The sequence below is a fragment of the Apus apus genome, chromosome 15 (assembly GCF_020740795.1).
Source record: "Apus apus isolate bApuApu2 chromosome 15, bApuApu2.pri.cur, whole genome shotgun sequence".
Taxonomy (NCBI): Eukaryota; Metazoa; Chordata; class Aves; order Apodiformes; family Apodidae; genus Apus; species Apus apus.
The window spans coordinates 7,772,661-7,792,327 of record NC_067296.1 but is presented as its reverse complement, the minus strand read 5'-3'; the positions used below and the strand labels follow the sequence as shown (position 1 = coordinate 7,792,327).

The following is a 19,667-nucleotide window of genomic DNA, read 5'->3' as shown; positions in this document are numbered from 1 at the left end:
ATATTTCACTTCCAGCATCTCCCCAATGAATTAAGAAAAATCCTGATCAAAAGATTTCACACTGAGCAGGAAAACACTTCTGTTTTATCTCCTTGCCTCCAGCAGAGTTTGGAGGGACACAACAGGTTCAGCTCATGACCTCAGCCTCTCCACTATATGAAATTAGGAGGTTTATTTTTACAGAATCACAGAATGTTAGGGGTTGGAAGGGACCTCGAAAGATCATCCAGTCCAACCCCCCTGCCAGAGCAGGATCACCCAGAGCACATCACACAGGAACCTGTCCAGGCGGGTTTTGAACATCTCCAGAGAAGGAGACTCCACAACCTCTCTGGGCAGCCTGTTCCAGGGCTCTGTCACCCTCACAATGAAAAAGGTTTTCCTCATGTTTACATGGAACCTCCTGTGCTCCAGCTTTCACCCACTGCCCCTTGTCCTGTCATTGCACATCAGTGAGAAGAGCCTGGCTCCATCCTCCTGACACTTGCCCTTTACATATTTGTAAACATTGATGAGGTCGCCCCTCAGCCTCCTCTCCAAGCTGAAGAGACCCAGCTCCCTCAACCTTTCCTCAGAAGGGAGATGTTCCACTCCCCTAATCATCTTTGTGGCTCTGTGCTGGACTCTTTTCAAGCAGTTATTTTGAAGAATGATTACTGGAAACGTCTTACTCATCTCCAGTTCCCAGAGTCACACCCTTCTTCACTGGTTCACATAAATAAAATGTTATCTGCCAGCTCCATATGCTGAAAAGGCTCTAGTTATGAGGACAATACTAAAAATTGCTATTTTATTTCAGTATTCCTAAGGGGAGGTGAAGATGTCTTGTAAGGAGAACATCTAGCGGGGGAACGTTAAGCTTTTCCTTGATTGTCCATGGTGGGTGTACTGGGTTTTTAATTTTTTTAATTTTGCCTTTTTTTTTTTTTTCTGTGTGGTGTTCATTCGGTTGTTCTAAGAACTACTCAGCAGGCAGGATGCCAGCAGCAGTGGGATGCATTTCCACGTGTTCCACACCACTGCTATAAATCGGGAGTGACCTCTAGTGGTACAGCAGGCAGGATCCTCGGCTTCCCTGCTGTGCCACCACTCCTTCTACACAGCGTTTCCCTCCTTTCATCAAGTGTCTTAGAAATGTGAAATTAATTGCAGCAAAGGGCAGCTAAAGCTAGTCAGCCTAGTTTTCAGCTAGTGAAAGAGCTCCTCTGTAACTTTACATACACTGTGTAAATCAGGACTAAACCACCTCATTATGCTGTCACTTTTACTGTAGCAGGATCCTTTAAGAGGCCTTAGCTTATGTGTGAAGTTAAAAGAACATCAGTCTAAGACATTTGCTGAAAAGATTTTGAGTTGGAACTACTATTAGATTAACTTGTTCAAGGCCTACTCAGGACTTGTATGAAATGTCATTTATGAGCAGATGTCCTACAACTTGTCAACGCTGTACGGCAACTGGGACAGTTAAAAGTGGGAAGCTAAATGACTCACCTGTCTGTGATCAGGGGTACAGATGAATGAGCTCTGCCATCTGGAACCATCTCTTCCACAGTGCTGACTGAACATGTAACCTCTTCCTCTACTTGATGTTTAGGAAAGAATTCTGTGTGTTCGTGCATCCTTCCATTGTGCATTTCTGAGGTTCGCTTTGGTGGTCTGGGAGGTGGTGGGGTATGTTCAGGTGGAGGGTCCAGATCTTCATTGGAGAGCTCTTTCCACTGTTCCTTCAGGAAGGAAAAGCCCTGTTAAGCTGTTCATTTACATTAGAAAAAAAAAAAAGGAAAAAAAAAGACAAACCCTCCAAACCTAAGGTACATCCAGTACAACAGAAGACATCTGCTATAAACATTTTAATCTACTTCCAGAAAACTGAAATAGCACAAAATAGAATCTGTGTTACTACAGTTCTGCTTACCATAAAAAAAACCAACAATCAATCAACCAAAATTTATAGGATTTAATAATAATCTTTAAACTTCTGGCATATTGGAAAATATTTATTATCTGAAATGAAAGACAGGGCCCACACAGCCAGTCTGCAGCCCTGTTACAGTGTTGAAAGTACACAAGGCCACCTGTTAGACTACACATCATTTTTTGAAGGTTCTTAATACAACACTTCAGGTCTTTACAGATAGTAAAGCATTGTATTTAAGGACCCTATAACATTTTATTGAAGCCAAAGCAAGGATGAAATTTAAAGTTTCTTTCTCTTCTGTTCATCCCACATTTTTGTTACAGTTAAACCAAAGCTGCAGCTTACTGAAAGAGACTGTGCAGTCAATAGTACTCACTTGCACTGAAGCATCTCCCATGATGAATTTTGCCCCTTCAATAACAGCTAGGTAGGAGAAACGGAGCTGGTCTGCTGTCTGTATGAGTCCCATTCTGTACTTCCTCATTTCCAGGAGAACCTGTTTAACGTCCACAGAAGAAGGATCTTTCCGTTTGTCCATCTGAAGATAAAAATTTGAAACATGCTTTATGCTGAGATTCAATGGAATGACTCACTTTGTAGTATGGCCTTCAGAATACCCTCCACACTACAGAATTAAACTAATAAATCTGGTACTGGCAGCTATTTATCTGGCCTCTAAGAAGTCAGAGAAAGGAAAACGCGTTTTTCCCTTTTTTGTTTTTCTTGTTGTGAAAATATAACTAGGAAAAAATAAAAGGACATTTTAACCTAGGCCTGACTTGTGTGTATCAGCTGCTCTCACATGGTGACAGAGCAAAGCCAAGGAAACTCCAGTTTTATCATAAAGTCAGGATAATTTCCCTCTGCCTACAAGCAAGGTTGACTCTGTAAAAGGAAACATTAGACTTATTTTGCATTTTCAGGATAGGTCCCACTATTACTTAGCAGGCATCTAATGGTTTTGTTTTCTTAACCACAAGAACAAAGCCTTCCTTTGCAAGTCACTCGAAAAACTACAGACTTTTCTTCCCCAGACTTAAAATGGCCAGTTAAGAACGAGATCTGCCTTGGAATACACTTCCAAACCAGAATATGAGTAGGATAATGGGGAACAGCATGCACCAATACCAATACACAAAGAGCACCATGGCTCTTTGTGAGCCTACAACAAACCATTCCTCAATGTAGCTCTACAGAAAGAGTGTATCATCTGGAATGAGCAGCTCTTACCAGTAGAAGACACGTATCCACCAAACAGAAAGTTCCCGATCTGCCGATTCCCGCGCTGCAGTGCACCACAACCGGCCCGTGCTCGGGGTTCAGGGAGCCAGACTCTCTGACTTTGAACAGGAAATTGAGGAATGAAGCAGGTGACTCTGGGACACCAAAGTCAGGCCACGTAGTATAATGAAAGTGCAGAATCTCTCTAGTTTCCTGTGCCTGTAGAGAGAGTATTTAGGGCATCTGTTAGTTCATACCCACCAGTCAGAAGCAGCCAGAGCACCGTTGCCTGCAGCAATGTTCTCATCAGCAAATACAATTCCTCATTCATTTTCCTAGCAAAGTACATATTTAGACACACAGCTTTAGACATTTTTACATTTAGGTCAGTTTCAAATTTGTGCCTTTGGAAAATTTTTAGCTACTTCCTTTGAAAAGAACTGACTCACATGGAACGGAGGCATGTGCCTGCTCAGCTTTGTATGCTACTGAGACCACACTGCATCTTTAGAACAGCTGGCTTAAATTCAAATGTCAAAAGTTCCACCAGTCTGAGGGAGCTTTTATAGCTGCACAGCTAAGAAACTACAAAATAATTGTATCTTGTTGCAAAGGTCTCAATTTTGAATGAAGGAAAGTGGATAAGAAAATTTACTTATTTATAACATGCTTGGTTTTTTTTCAATAGAGTTCAAATGCGTGTATGGCCACGAGATAGTTGGCACTACTACCTTCTAATTTCTAACAACAAAAAATTATTTTAAGATTTCTCAGAATGAAGTACCTCAAGTTATAGAAGCCCTTGCACTATCACAGCTGTTCCTTAACAGGTTTTTTCCCAACCTGAAGACTCGTCTTCCAAGATAACCAAAACACTGGTGCTCACATTATCCTAGAATGCTGAGCTACAATCCTTAAACATCTCTACAGCAGACCTTGTAGTTAATACACACCACAAGCTACACCAACTAAATTCTTACTCAGCCACAATTCAGTCAAATTCCTATGTGCTGTCTCACGTTTCCTGGCAGGATGAAGCATGCAATATGCTAACAGACAAGCAAAGCAGTAACTGTGTCTTCCAGAAGTGAGTAGTACCAGGACAGAGCAGAACTCAGGCTAGCACATCACCACATACACACCCATCTCAGCACCACTGAGGACCTCAGACATCTTCAGTCACCTGCAGTCAGTGAAAGTTAATGGTGTTCTTCCTTAGCCAGTCTCCCCAAGGAGCTTTAGATTAGCCCTCACTGCTCTAACACAGGACAGTGCTGGAGAGGTGGGAATCAGCATGTGTACTTTTATTTTGGCATTGCACAAAAGGAAAAAAAAAAGAAAAGAAAGTTATTTCTCTTAAAACTAGTGGCCTGATCCATGGACCAAGGTCCACACAGCTCATTGCAGGACCAGGACTAAACAGTTCCTGCTTTCTGATGAAGGCCATCAATACAAAACCTGGCAATTTAAGCCAAAGCCTAAAAACAAACCTTAGAACAAGACAAGCAAAAAGCTTTGGTGACAGGAAAAGCAATTATTTCAGCTGCAACACAAAAGCACTAGAACATCTACTAAGGGATTTTATAAAGGGTTCTCAGAAAGGTAGTCACTAACCTTCTCACTCAGTGTACAGCCAAGTGATGAAAGGGATTTGTAGTTTCCCCAGATACATTTCACAAATACTTAAGAGTTTCATTTACACAACACACAAAGTAGAGGCTGAAGAACAATCAATCTCATGCAGAACCACCAATTCCGGAATAAAATCTGCTACAATTCATGACCAGCTTTTTCAAGACCTTATTGATGAGGAGCCTCAGAGAGGCTGAAGACCCTGACTGGTAATACTTTCTGACCTTACCGTAAGGTTTTCCAATTCTAGCTGTCGTACTGTGTAATATGATTTTATATCTTCAGATATCAATGTTAGTTTCAAGTTTGTATCTTCAAAAAACATTTCTTTCTCCTCCTTCCGTGGCCAGTACTGTGCACACTTTACCTAAAACCAAATAGGAGACATTTATATGTCACTGATGTCTGTGTAAAAGGCAAGGAATAAACATCCTTAAATACAACATTTCCTCATGAGACAGTTTCTTCATCTGCTTCTATTATAAAGAGCACCAGTTCTAGTGTCAACAATATCAGTCTTCCTTTATGTTGCAGAACCATATCTTCACTGACTTTTTTCTGAGTCAGATTATTTTAACTCTGACTGAACTAATATAAATATCTAATGATTAAGGGCAGGTTTCTTTAGGCAGAGCTGTCTTTCTTCTACATGTAAGCTGAAAGAGTGGGAAGCTATGGAATCCAATCAAAATCACCAAAACCACTATTTATTTTAGTTTGTGTCAGAACAAACAAACAAAAGTCTGCTGAAATCTGAATTTTAGCCTACTCTGCATTTTGTTTATAATCCTCATGTCAAACATTTACGTTTCAAAAGAAGAGTGAAATCTTAACAAGAAAGAACATACTGTGAAAAAGTGTTACGAATTCTATGAATAAACTGCATATAGAGAATTACAACATTGCTAATTTTAAAGTGTAACATCAGAAGAGATTTTGGGTTATTACATTCCCTCACCACAGAAATAAAAATAGCAGTGAGATAATTTTGATTTTTACATGATACATTTTAAAAGTAAAGTGCCAAACAAAAAAACCCCTACATTCAGCAAATGTTCCCATTACATCCTTCTGGCAGAATTTCAATTTTCTCAGTAAAGTTTCCCAGACAGCTCAGTTTTGCAAGGACTGCTACATGCTTAAATGAGTCAACCAAATAGAGAAGCAGCACATTTTGCAGCATGCAGGAGAAAAGTGAAACTAAAGAAACTCATGAGCAGCATGACTAGAGTCAGCAACCATGTTTCTGACAGTCAAACCTAAGAATATTTTGAGTGGGAGAACTGTCCTGCTACTGCTGCCACTGAGCACTGCTCCTCTGAACTGGGATTATGAACAGCACTTGCTCACACCTCAACATGCTAGAATGGATTGTTTGACGTGGCTAATGCCTCTTATTCAAGGGCAAATAATAAGGCTTTGAAGTTGTGGTGGAAGAACAACAAGAAAAGAACAGTATTATCAAGACTAAGATGATTTCTGACAGCATTTTAATAAATACAAAAACTCTCTGGTATTGTGTTGATAGGTTACTAACACTAGTTTTGCTCAGACTAATTCTAGTTTTTATTCAAAATACATCTTCTAGTTTATTGGGGTGTACAATGCAGTTATAATTCTCTCCACTTTTTTTTTTTTTTTTTTAATTGATGCTCAAGAGAGAGCAACTGGCTTTGTGTCTCATTTCTCCACCAAATGTGTCTGCAAACAATATTTTGTTGTGCTCAGCTGTAGGTCCCCCACTACTGTTTGCTGAGAAGTGTAAGCAGCCTGCCCTAAGGGATCACAATAATTCATTTTGTCCAAAACTATTGGCAGTGCAGAGAATGAGCAGGAATGGTTGGAAGGGAAGAAACTATTACAAAATATGGTTACTGCATCTCTTTTGAAGATAAATTTCACTTGCACTACAAAAAAAGCAAAACAGGAAAAAACCAAGACTGCAGTTTATTAAAACACAACTCATTGCACAAGAATTTTTTCTGATTATTTGGATTTTTTTCCTGATTATGCAAAAGCATGTACCACCCAGTTATCACTGGTGGGTCCCCAGCACACCCGCTACCCCCCAAAGTCTTTATACAGACCAGACTGTAACGTTCAACTGGAAATTGTGCATTTCTACCAGTCCTGGCTCTGTAACTACTTCAAAACCTTTTAATAATGCTCTTGAATAAACACTAGATGCAAATGGCCTTTCAGAGGTGTAATCTGCATACACTGAAAAAGACTACATTTAGATACTTAGGTTAGTAGTAGAGACCAAATTTAATTTGTATGGAGAGTCATATTGTCATGATGTCTTTTCTTAGCCAAATTCAGAAGAAATTAAGACCTGCAATTACAACCTGAATAACTTTCTGACTGCACTAAGATCAGTTCAGCAAGTATTCAATTCTAGGCATAATTCTGATACAATTACTGATGGTCACAGTCTCTCTGTCCCCTCGCTGTTCTTTGGGTTGGTTTTTGGTTTTGTTTTTTAAAAAGCTAAAAAACATGCAACAAACACACAGCTAGAACTGGGTAAGCACTTACGGATCCCTTTTCCATCACTCTGTTCAACATGACAACACCACGGCTTTTCTGTTCCCAAACCATCTCCCAAAAGTGACCACAAGTATTTGGCAAAGGTCCCTGCAGAGACAGAATCCCCAGAAAGAAGCATTATTTTCTGTTCATGTCAGAGCAATGTTCCCCAGTAAAAGTTACTGCACTAGACAATAAATTTATGTAAGTAACAAGCAACTTCTCGTTCCAAACTGTAAAAAAATAAAATGCAATTATACAGCTTTAAGTTCTACTTTCCCACTCTGAATCTACCTCTGAAAGCATGGCTAATCCTTGCCCCCAGGCAGGGCAGGAAGAGAGAAGCAGTCTCATTTGTGAGAAGGGAACCGGGAGTGAAACATGTGGAGAGAATTTTCTTAGGAAAGGTAAACATATAATAGGGAAATAACACTCATTGACTAACTGGGAGCAGAATTAACATCTACGTTGAACTACTCTGCAATACATCATTGTTATTCATAAGAACTTGAAAATTACTAGACTGAATGGACAAACATTCAGAAGACTGAAACAATGCCAGACCAGTAACAAACTGCACAGATTTCCAGAATCTTTGTGTCCGCTTTGGGCCTGAACAAAATGGTAGCTCCTTTTACTATCTACTCACAAAGTAGATTTTCTTGTAACTTTTTGTTTGTGCTGTGTTCCTTTGCTATTCTCCAAAACCATTGCTCTGAGTTTTGGGCAGCTCAAACCAGCATAACTGTCCCTCTCACATTTGCTCTCCATCATTTTTCTCAAACAGAACAGCAGGCCACGGTCCTCAGAATGACTGGATTCAAATAAAGCCATTCAAATCCATTAAAATCCATCTGGATCAGAATAGCTAACTGGTACCAGTTAGCTGCACATCTGACTATTCCACATACCAGTTCAACCCCACAATCAAACTCCGTGTCCTAAATAAGTAAGATCTGTGTGCACAGAATCAGTTTCATATTGAACACTGCACTGCACACTTCTTAGAAGATTTATCTGTATTCTCTAGAAACAGGAAGGAAGAGCTGCTGCTTGAAAATATTAATCCCAGTCTACCTTTATCTACAGTTTGGGAAGGGGTAAAAAAGAAAAAAAGTCAAGATTAGAGACCAGGGCAGTCTCCAGGGAACCAAACATTTAGGAAAAACACGAATTCTGGCACAGTTGCTAGTTCTCAGAATAAGACAACAGGGTATCCGGGTATTTTTAAATCTGTAAATAGATAGGTGTGGAATTTACAAGTTCAGTGAAAAAAGCCACTTCCTTCTCAAAAATTCCCATCGCTAACATCTGTGTTCATAACTTTCACATTAAAGGTAGAGGCATCAGCAGTGGCCTACTTACACCTTTTAGAAGCCGTGTTATTAGGAGGTATTTGTAAATGCTACAGTAACAGCACTTTCAGAAGGGTTTAACAATAAATATGTGGTGGAGCCTCCTGCTTCTTGGACACAGAAGCTCAGGTGCAAGAAATTCCCTAGTATATTTTAGTTAACTTCTGCCCCCATCAACATAACACATAAATGCCTGTCATATTTCAAGTGTGTTATTTCAAATAGGTTTTGAGCATCTTGGAAGTTCATGCACATAATTGTGTAAATGTGAAGCCCTCCCATTAAGGGAGGTTCACCTCTGTTCAGAGAATTTATCAAGCAACTTAAGACTACTGGTGTGAAGCCTTTGTACTTACCTTCCATGTAAAAGTAGGATTAATTTCAATCACATCTAAATGTTGCTTGTCATAACCAAAGAATTAGATTTCTAGAACTGTATTATCTTCTAATCTAGATGGGTCAAAAGTCAAATATACAAAGTGGCCAAAATACTCTATACTAAAGTCAGCCAGTGCTGACAGGAAGCAGGAGGAAATATGTAGCATCTCTGTAGAATTGTTCTATGTGTATGTTTATATACCACACACAGATGTTTCTATACACTTAAGTAGCTTTGCAATAAAGAAAACAAACATAATAAGGCTAAAGAAAACCCATGGAAAACAACTCCAATCACCATATGATTTTTATTATTCGTTGGCAGCAATTACCTGGGTAAGGATGTAGCTCCTTTGGGCCTCTTCCATTTTTATCAAACTAGCATTGATATAGTCATTGTCACCTTGGTTTAGCTTAATTCGACTGTGATCAACTGCAGCATAATTAGAAAACAACAGTTAATGTATAAGCAACACAGGACAATTCATGTACAACCTCATCAGGTGCTAGGACCAAAACAGCTGAGTTACCCTGAAGAATGAAAAGAGCTCCATCAGAAGTGCTCACTGGTGCTTGTAACTGGGAAGACAATCCAGGAACTACTGGAGCTGCCCTGCAGAAGAGCAACCAATGTAGGCTGCACTCTGCCTTTCAAAAACACATTGCAAGAATGGAAGTGTTTACATCTCAAGTAATCATGACGGTAATTAGCAAACCAGATCATACTGACCTACATGTACAGTTACTGAGTTACTGTTTTTAAATAAATCTAGTTACACAACTGCTTATCTTTTGCAGCTTAAACATTAAAATCCAGCTTGTTCAAGGTTGTTAAAGGTTTGCCTAGACGTATGTTGGACAAACAGAACAGAGACTTCTTCTTACAGACATTTTGCTACTTTTCCCAACCCAACCACACCTTCATGTACAGAAAGTATGATCAAAATTCAAGAACTACAGCAAAAGTAATTTAATTGCTCTTTTGTTAGTCTCGGCTTGCTCCATTTAGGATTAAAAAAAACAAACCACCAACAAAAAAACCCACATACAAGAGTTCCCACATTTTGCAAGGGCACCAAACAGATTGGAAGCAGTATTATCTACAGGCAAAAGGGAACCTTTGCTACGCACAACTCCAAATCCTAGAACTGCTTAGTAAAGCAAACTATGATTGTTCCTAGTTGATTGCCCCAAAGACTTTGGTAACTTATAGCCACTAAGTACAGAAGTTTCCCAATGTACATACTCCTGTCTCTGAACAGCAGGCAGATACCTGCCCTGTGACAGAGCTTATGGAAACTGCATTTCCCAACAGGCAGCAGTGCTGCACCCTGCAAAGGCCAGAAGTCCCTGAACAGGTATTGTCATTTAGTGCAGAGAAGGCAGCTTAGCTGTGAACCTTCTTTACAAGTATCTGATACATCAAGTATTATTTGCTGACCATATAACTACAGCTCTGTACTTCTCTGCACTCTGTTTCCATCACTGCACCACAGTACAGCATGCCAGGCATTGGCAAAGCTGAATGTTACTGTCTTTGTTCAGGAGACTGGGAAAAGATAGACAGGCTGCAACACTGAACTGAGCTGCGCCTTGTATAGAACAGACATGTTCAAAGAAGCACTTCCCACCAGAATTCACCAGAACAGTTATTACTAATAATTTCAGAAACACAGGTCTCACACTAACACCACCACCTTTGCAAACCTCCCCTTTCCTCTGTTCCAGTTCTGCTGCACTGACTGGAGGGACACTCTAGTAAGTACATGGCAATAGAAAGGACAATTGCAATATTCTTAACGCTGTTTCAGCCACCATTATTCTACTCTGTGCTGCTCTGGTATAATCCTAGGGATATAATGGCATCCTGGAACATCTATCTCATAACAGAATATATTAACAAGAGGAACTGCCCTGGGTGCATATCCAACAGAAATCCAGCTCTTACAAAGAACATTCAGTTGTTAGAAGTCATTAAAGATGACCAGTCTGCTACGAACAACAGAAAAGAAAGTGTACTTACAGGGGCTGACATCTCTGTACCTATTTCTATTTTTGTTTCTGGGATGTTTGGCCACTTTACATGGAAAATCACTGGCTTCATGCCTGATGTCCTGCAACAAAGACACACACAAAAAACCAAAAAAGTCTTAGATATGAATCCATCTAGTATCATCCTACCATCAGCTGTTTTAAGACAAATACCCATTTGACTTCGTGCCTTCACGTGTGAGAGTTTCAGAGAGGAAGGACTTTGGGCTTCAACTTAAGAACCGAGTTTAAGCTTACCAGAATACAACATGAACATCATTTGTGTGTTAAAATATTATTACCTTGCATAATAAAGTAGCAGAACATTTACCAGTCGGTATGCTTTTACACACCTGATGGAGTAGGGTCTCCACCCCAAAGCACTTTCACATAAACTGCTTTAAGCAATTGTTTCCACTATCAGTAAAACTATCAATTGTACTTCAGACTCGGTAGCAATTAGAAAACATTTATTGTGATAGAAAAAAACTTGTCTACTCCTTGGATTAAAACACACATATGGAGTGGTGCCTTGCCTAAGATCACTTGCATCTTGAGTTATCAGCAAGATGTCACAAAGCTGCAAACAAAAGTCATTTCTATCCAATTCACAGGCTCAACAAAAACATGTATCATCTCGGGCACAGAGTTAGGGGTTTTTCAGACACATATCCTAGACAGTTTCAAAAGTTGTAATAAAAAGAATTCTGCCATCCTTAGACATTAGTCCTCATTTGTAGAAACAGAAAATCACATTGTAAATAAATACTCCATAAATCTGAAATGCTTAAAAATTATAGTACCAGGAACTTCAGGTTGAAGCTGTAGGATTTAACTGAAATTAATGAAAACTGCAGGAATGCATTTGCTGTAGAGCTGATATTTAAGTAGCATAATTAAGTTTTAGAAACTCTAAGATAGACATGAAATGAACAAATAAACCTAGCCTAGAAGCCACTAAAAAAATAATCATTACAAATAAATGATTGAGCTAAATTAATCTCCTTTCATTGGATTAGTTTGCTAAATATAGAAAACCAAATAGAGTTTAATATTAATTATATGTCCTGAAACAGATACATTTTAACGTGGTGTGAATCCACACCCAGTGTGAGACAAGATAACATGTTTCTGTGCACATAAAGTTAATGCATTTGCAGGGCTGCTCATGATACACAGATGACTTGCACAGAAAGGCTGGGCACTCCTCTATTAATCATTTCAAATTAGCTCAGGCTCTGCTTCAAATTGTGGTAGCTTTTCAACATCAGGAGGATTTTGTATCAGCAAATCTAATCCCCAAGATGCAGGCAAAATCAAACTGCTTTCCAGTTCCTCTCAGTTTTGCTTAAAGAATCGTGTACAATGCTGAGGATTATTCTTTTAAGTGGGTTATCTACTGCATCTTATGACCTGTTCATCATTTTCTACCCCATTATTGAGATATGCAGCAGTTTACAGTGAATGCTACATTAAAAGGGAAGATTTTTAGTTTACATATACCTGCTCAAAATTAGTACAGTATTTTGAAATGGCACCTCACTGAAATAAGCCCTGACATCAGCTGCTCTCTTTTTATAACTTAACACATGGCTGCCAGTATTTCTGCTTATGAAGAATGCAGTCTGGAGAATATGATCTTGACTGCCACAGTCTAATATCTCAAACATGAGGCAGCTAAAATGGGTGTTTTCCTAAGTTTGTCTCTGACACTAGATTGGTGACCTTGCATTTTGCAGGGGTTTTTCTTCTGTACTGGCTGTACAGGATTAACAAGAGACAAAACCAGGGAACTAGGAAAAAAAAAATAACATATGTAGGCTCTATGGGCGACATTTAAGTGTTAAAAAACCCACCCCAAATCAATACACCCACCCCATCACTTAAGATTCACATTTAAAAAAAACCAACACAGCAAAATGAAAATGAAACCAAAAGACACTGAGGCATTTTTGCTGTAAGTAGTTGGTTAAATTAGCAGAGCACTAATTACACCGTTTCCTTTCACAGCATTAGCAAATTTCAAAACAACTGTCCCCTCTTTTAAAAAGAAAATGGTCAAAATGCTTCACTACAGAAATGGAATGGTACAAAGGTATTTTAATTTAAAAATAATATACTTAAGCATACATGTGTATGTGCACATACACACTACTCCCAGCCTTAGAGAATTCCACAGATTCAAATCTTTAAGGATCTGAAACTAGTAATTTATTATTCAGGGAACAGAAAGCTGGCTATTACCTCACTACCAAATATTAAATCTTTTAAAAGCTGCTACAATGCCTAAAGGTACTGAAAGAATAAGGGACTTCAAGGAGATGCGTAACTCCCACAGGCACAGAAAAATGAAAAGAAGCTGCCCATGTACCTTCCAGAAACAGGCAATTTAAAAAGCATAATAAGTTTCTGAAGCACGTTTTAGCAAATGGGAAAAAAATAAGGTGGGAGTACAGTGGTCATAAAATGAGGGACCTAGATAAGGCAACAGGTAAGCTGCTGCCTCGTATGAAAATCCAGCTAGCACATATCACTTCATTTCTGAATGTAATAAAAACCAGTAAAATAGAAAACCCTAGAGGGCATGTGGGCCTGGACCTTAGTACCTGAGAAGCCAGAGCACACTCTTCTCAGCAATAGGAATTAAAATGGTTCAGGGTTGATTTTATTTTTTTTGGCTATAGCAGTTGCTAGAATATCTAAAGTGACAAAACCCCTAAGATCACTTCAAGGATCTAACACTGACTTCAGTGGAAATCAGATGGCGTTCAAGAGAGAGAATTACTGGAGACAACAATCTAGTGACAAGTTATATAAAATGGCCATGTTAAAGGCCTTCCTGTACATTCCTCAGAACCTTCTGTTACTGGTTATGGCAGGAGCCACAACTGCTGATGCTCACTGGTGTCAGGGAGATTTCAAAATATGTCAATAATAGTACTACAGGGTCTCCATGCTGGAGAAAGCAGAGTCAAAGCATCTCATTGTTGTGCTGTGAGGAACTTTAAGGCCAGCGATGACACAAGAACTGAGGTTACTGGATGGACACAGAGATTGATAGTTATGAAACACCTTCTTGAATCACACTCATAGTCACGGTGCAGAGATCCTGTCATTCAAAAAGGAAGCTTGACATTTCATCTGAAGGTTGTGCAACATAAAACTTTAAAGAGGAAGGGCTAGAAATGAATTAAGTTTTCCAGAGTCAAACACATGAGTCATTCTCCTGGTTTTAAATCCTGTACCCCGTGCAAATACCCCCAAAAACTTCCAAGGTGGAAAGAGGAAGTCTGCTGAAGCACTGTTCTTCAAGTGGAAAGTTCTTGTCACTGTTAATTTGCAGTAGTGACTGGAATAACAAGTTCTTTAGTGCTTTACAGGAGAAGGTTGCTCCCAGCTGCACAAACAGGTCCCACTTGGCCTGACAGCATCACATTTCATGTTGCAAAGAAAGGACACAGAAGTCAGGGGCAGATGGCTGTGTTGTTCAGACAAGTGATCACTCCCATGAACACAGCCTTACGTTCCAGAGTCCTATGGATGTCCATCAGGAAGAGGTGCTCATGGTGGCTCTTAGCCTCTTGCCCCAAAGCCTTCTGTTCCAGACTTCTGACCTGTCCCCTCCCTTTCCCCTGCAGAAATCTAATGATTCACTCTGCAGTCCACAGCCCTTTCTTTCCATTCCTCCCAGCCTTCAAGAAATTACCCCCAATCCGGTCTCCTAACCAGTAACTCCTCTGGAGCCCTAGGTCTGTCAATTCCCCCTTTGCTCAGTAAGAATTTTCTGCAAACCTTCCTACATGTCCAGCCCCTGTGCCCTCAGTACAACAGCACATTTCACTGCACCTTCCCCATCTTGTTCTGACACCAGCAGGAGACTGAGAAAGTCAGATGCCAAATCTTCAAGAAGTGTTAGGTAAGATGACATGAAGAGGTGTTCATGACACTCCTCAGTCAAGCACACTGCAACGTTGCATAGATTTGCTTGTCAATATTTCCAGAAGAGAAACTAAATGTCCAGTTTAAAAGCCTCCAGATTAAAGAGAAAGGCTGCCAGGGAAATTTGCAGCAGGCCTCAATTTGATCACACTATTTTATTACACCATCAAGTCTGGAGTAGCCCAGACTAAGAGATAATGATATACTGCCATTTTAACAGTTCTGCTCCTATGGGAAGCAGCAATTGCCAAGATCTTATCATGGGCTACAGAAGTGCAGAGTAATCCATCTACTGAGGCAGTCATGCTCAGGAAAGCAATTCACAACAAGTACATAAAGACTTAAATAAAAAAGCAATTGTAGCTTGAGAGCTAAAAAAAAAGAATCCTTCTTCTTAAAGCTAGCACTGAAAAAAAAATTACATCACTGCTGTAGAAGCTGGAAGAATAAAATAAAAATAAATGGTACAGTAAAGTGAAAGCTGCTGTTTCCTTAGCTGTCACAACAGCCTGGTTTCAGAATGGAAATACCCATATAATTATATGAGGTGCCAAAGACCTCTACTGAAGACTGCAAGAACAGGTAGTACTGAGGGTTCCACAATAAACAGCTGCTTTACACAAATGGGAAAAGGTCTTCAGAGCCTGTGTGTAAGGGGGCAAATTCAGTCATGGAGAGGCAGTGAGATGACTCTTCAACAAAAGAACCTTGATAAGATACAAAGCATACAGAGATCAACTGTTCATTCAGCCCACTTTGTCAAGGAAGACTGGATTTTTTATCCTGTATTAAACCTTCCATCAGGACTATTTAACAGGGTCAAAAAAAGGAGGGTGTAACTTGTGGGTAACAAGGTCATCTAAAGATCAGATAAACAGACAATTGCATCATATAACATCAATCTTAACAAGAAGCCACAGAATTTTAGCCAGATAAATGAAATAAAAGTAGATTTTTAATACCTTCTGAAAATATTTTATCTAGTCTCTCATTTCTGCTTTCAAGTAAAATATGGTAGTATTGATTTCTATTAAGTGTCCCCCAAAAAAGCCAGTTGGCTAGTATGCCAAGCTGCTTCCAGAGGTTAAGTAGCATGAGAGAGAGGGGGGAACGGACAGGTTTGACTGAAGTTCAACAATAGTACTGCATGAAAAATTAGAAAGAAATAATTAAAAAAAAATGCACACACTTGCAACCGAGTTTTCCTAGAAAGCCTCTTGCTAATTCAGCACTATGTGGGCAATCTGGAACAGGCTGTAGCAACACAATGTAAGCAGGGCTGCTGACAGTCAGCTGGTTGGAGGCACGGAAATAACCCCCCAGGAGAACGTAAACTTGGCATGATTGTGCTGTTAAACCATATCAACACGTGGGAAAGTGTACTAATTTTTTATGGGCCTACATTTATTGCAGATATTATAGATTCACCACTACAGATTCACTCACCACTGAGCAGTTTCAACATGCCTACCTGTAGAAACTGAAGGATTATGAAAGTAAATCCTGCAGTACTTTATTGCACCCACTTTGTCATGGTAGATAACAGAACACTAAGTGCTCAACCACTTGCACCTGAACGGTTTTTACAACTTGGATAGGTACTTCCAGAAGGGAGAAAGTCACAGACCTGTGTAATTTTCAAATTTTAACAGTTTATTTATTTTGGATGTTGTCAAAAGGAAGACATTGCTGTAGAACAAACCATTGCAATTCCACAGAACTCAGGTGTTCAGGTTCTCGTATGGCTTCAAGGTCACTATCGGCAACGAATAAGAACTCACTTCTCAATTCTGACTGTTTTGAGAGTTGCAGCAGAGCCAGGGTGATCAAAGACCTAAACTCTAATATTTAGTTAAAGAATGACATGCGATGTCTCAAATTTCAGTAAGATCAAAATACAGTTTGTCCTTGAAATTTATGACCCATAACAGAAGTTCAGAGTAGCTGGCAAGAACACTCCACTTCTGCTGGTCTGTAGCCATGTACTCCCTGCCAAAACAGGAAACAACTGAATGGAGGGTCAGTGTAAGAAAACAACTGAAGTTCCCTTCTTCTTCTTCACGTCCATCACCATTTCTCCTCCCAGCTATTCAACCTGCTCCAGAAGTGATAGATGAAATGGCTTCTCCTTGACAGCTGTTGTGCAAAAGAAAAGCTCTGCCATCTGTATCATCAAACAAAGTCAGTGCCAGGAAATAAACCACAGTCTCATTAAAGTGTCAGGAGGTTCTAACTCTGATACTCTTCTTCTGTAGGAAAAATAATCACAGAGATGAGATCCAGATCTTCATTTGCCCAAATGTTACAGAACTCCAGATATAGTTCTGGTTTAATCTCATTTCAAATAGGCTGGTGCATCTGACAGCCCAGTTATCTACATAACTCCTAAAGCAATATAGTCTGTGTAGCAAACCCAGACATTAATTTGTTGCAGTATGGGTTTTGTATCAGTTTAAAAATGTGTAATTTCTGGCCTGTAGGGTATTCCAGACTTTATAAACAACAACCAACAACAGTGGTTATAAACAGAGTCCTTCTTTCCTGGTTACCCAGTATTTTCATTCTGACATCTCATGAACCACCTAACAGCATAATAGCCTTTACAGAGCTGCCTCCACAAAAAAAAAGCCCAAACCCAACAACCAACAAGGTATAGACCATGTGTGTGGACTCCGTAGGCTTCAGGGAGGGTGGGAGGGGAGGAAAAGATATAAAAACTAGAAGATGAGGGAGGGATGAGAAAAGCTGCTTCTCACAGTAAAACAAGGTCCCTGTGCTGCATAACCAAGATTTTCTTGAGTTTAAAGATGCAAATGAGAAGTTGCAAACTGGAAACGAAAGGACAAGAGATGCCCTTGGAACCACAGCAGATATTTTTCAGTTTCTCAAGGGGATCTCTGACTTCATGAAATAGGAACCATGGAATGAATTTTATTTTTTACTCACTCAGAAGTCTCTACTGTCAGAGATACTACATACAGTGCTAGTAACCTCAGTTAACATTAAGAAAGCCAAGACTGTACGATTGCCCCAAATTCCTGCAGAATCCATTACCACCATTTAGTCTTAAAATAAAAGAATCTTAAAATAAAGGAGTTAATTTGATTAAAAAATAAGATAATAAAAAGTAAGACGCTCTTGCTTTTGAGTGCCCCTTTTTCAGCACGCTTTACAAAGTGATACAGTGAGTTTCAAGCCATCTGCATCAGCATCACTCCTTGCTCACCATTTGTATCAGTAACTGTTCACTTTCATGATCATCAGTCATTGATACTTTAAAGTAGAAGTTGGGCTTGATTTTTGTTTTTTTAGTTCTTTTAAAATCATCAAGCAGCTACACAGCTCCCCTCCTCATTCCTTCAAAATTATGCAAATATTTTCAAACATGTGCTAGACCTTGAAGTATTTAAATTCATGTATATGAGTCTCAAAAAGCAGCTCAGATTAATGTGAACATTGGTGTATTGCCTCCAATTAACGTACATTGAACACTGAGGTTCAGTACTAGAAGTTCCAAGTATAAATCCAGAAAGCCCGACTCATTTATAAAGCTCAGTGTTCTGCACAGGGAAGAAAAAAAATCCAGTATTTTAAAAAGCTTGAGATCATATTTTGTTTAACTAACTTCAAGGATTGTGCTAGAACAAGGAGAGAAGACTTCAGATGAAAGCTAGCCAGCCTGGTTTGCACAGTTAATACCATCAGTAACAGTAACATTTTCCAACTTTTCAAAAAATGTAGTATCTGGCTTACAACAAGAATTAATTTTGTAAAAATCCACAATAAACCTGAGATTTAAAACCTCCTAATACCTGTCTAACAGCAGCCAATTGACACTGTATCTCTCAGTAATCAGCGTCCTATTTACTAAAAGATAGCAGAAGGCGATGCCATGTTGACATGGTTTAATCTGTAACAGTTTTATCCAAAAAACACTTGGTAAAAGGATAAAGTATTTTTATGTAACAGACATCTGCCCAAGCTATGAAAACAAACTTCATCTTTAGTTAGGATCAGCAAACTTAAATCTAGACGAAATCCTTGAGTCTTAACAGACGAGAATAAGACAGAAGAAATCAACTGAAGTATTATCCTTTAAATTCTCTATGCTGTTTCAGGACTTACCATCAGGTGGTGGTTCTTTATCTGTCATGACTGACATAGGAATAGCCTATTCCTGCAGCCCTGAGGTTATTCTACCAGGCAGTGGCTAATTTATCTTCAGAAGATTAAGAAAAGGTACTGAAATAAAGACAGGAAAACAGGGAGAATTCTTTTTCTAGATAAGCACAAACCAGCTGTAAACTTCATATTTAAGACTTAAATGTTGTTTTTTTTTTTAAAGCTTTATGAGATCCTTTAACTGAATTATTGTTTCAGAATTTAATCTCAGCTTGACATGTGTGAATTTACACCATTTCTTCCATCACCACTACCACCACCTGAGTGCTCTCATCAGGCAACAGATTCAAGGTCTTATCAGTTAAAAAAATTAATCTTCAAGGATTCTTTTTCCTTATCTTCCACTTTTGATCCCAATGTGTATTATCTGCTCCAAGGTCTGAACATACCCTGCTCTTCTATTTACTTGGACATGGTGACATACTGCCCAGTAACAATAATACACATTTTCAGAATAGCTGGCATTTTTATTACTACTGTTA

General features: G+C 39.2%; 1 protein-coding gene across 1 annotated transcript in view; it reads right to left on the bottom strand.

The window, feature by feature from the left end:
• The window catches only part of PTPN1 (protein tyrosine phosphatase non-receptor type 1), a 43,547-nt gene that overhangs the window by 5,150 nt on the left and 18,730 nt on the right, over positions 1-19,667 (bottom strand). Inside the window, exons 2-8 of the mRNA XM_051633107.1 lie at positions 11,057-11,147; positions 9,366-9,466; positions 7,310-7,408; positions 5,001-5,138; positions 3,149-3,358; positions 2,295-2,456; positions 1,492-1,724 (exon numbers count right to left, since the gene is read on the bottom strand). Of these exons, the coding sequence (XP_051489067.1) occupies positions 1,492-1,724; positions 2,295-2,456; positions 3,149-3,358; positions 5,001-5,138; positions 7,310-7,408; positions 9,366-9,466; positions 11,057-11,147 (1,034 nt within the window). The remainder of the gene's footprint in view (positions 1-1,491; positions 1,725-2,294; positions 2,457-3,148; positions 3,359-5,000; positions 5,139-7,309; positions 7,409-9,365; positions 9,467-11,056; positions 11,148-19,667) is intronic.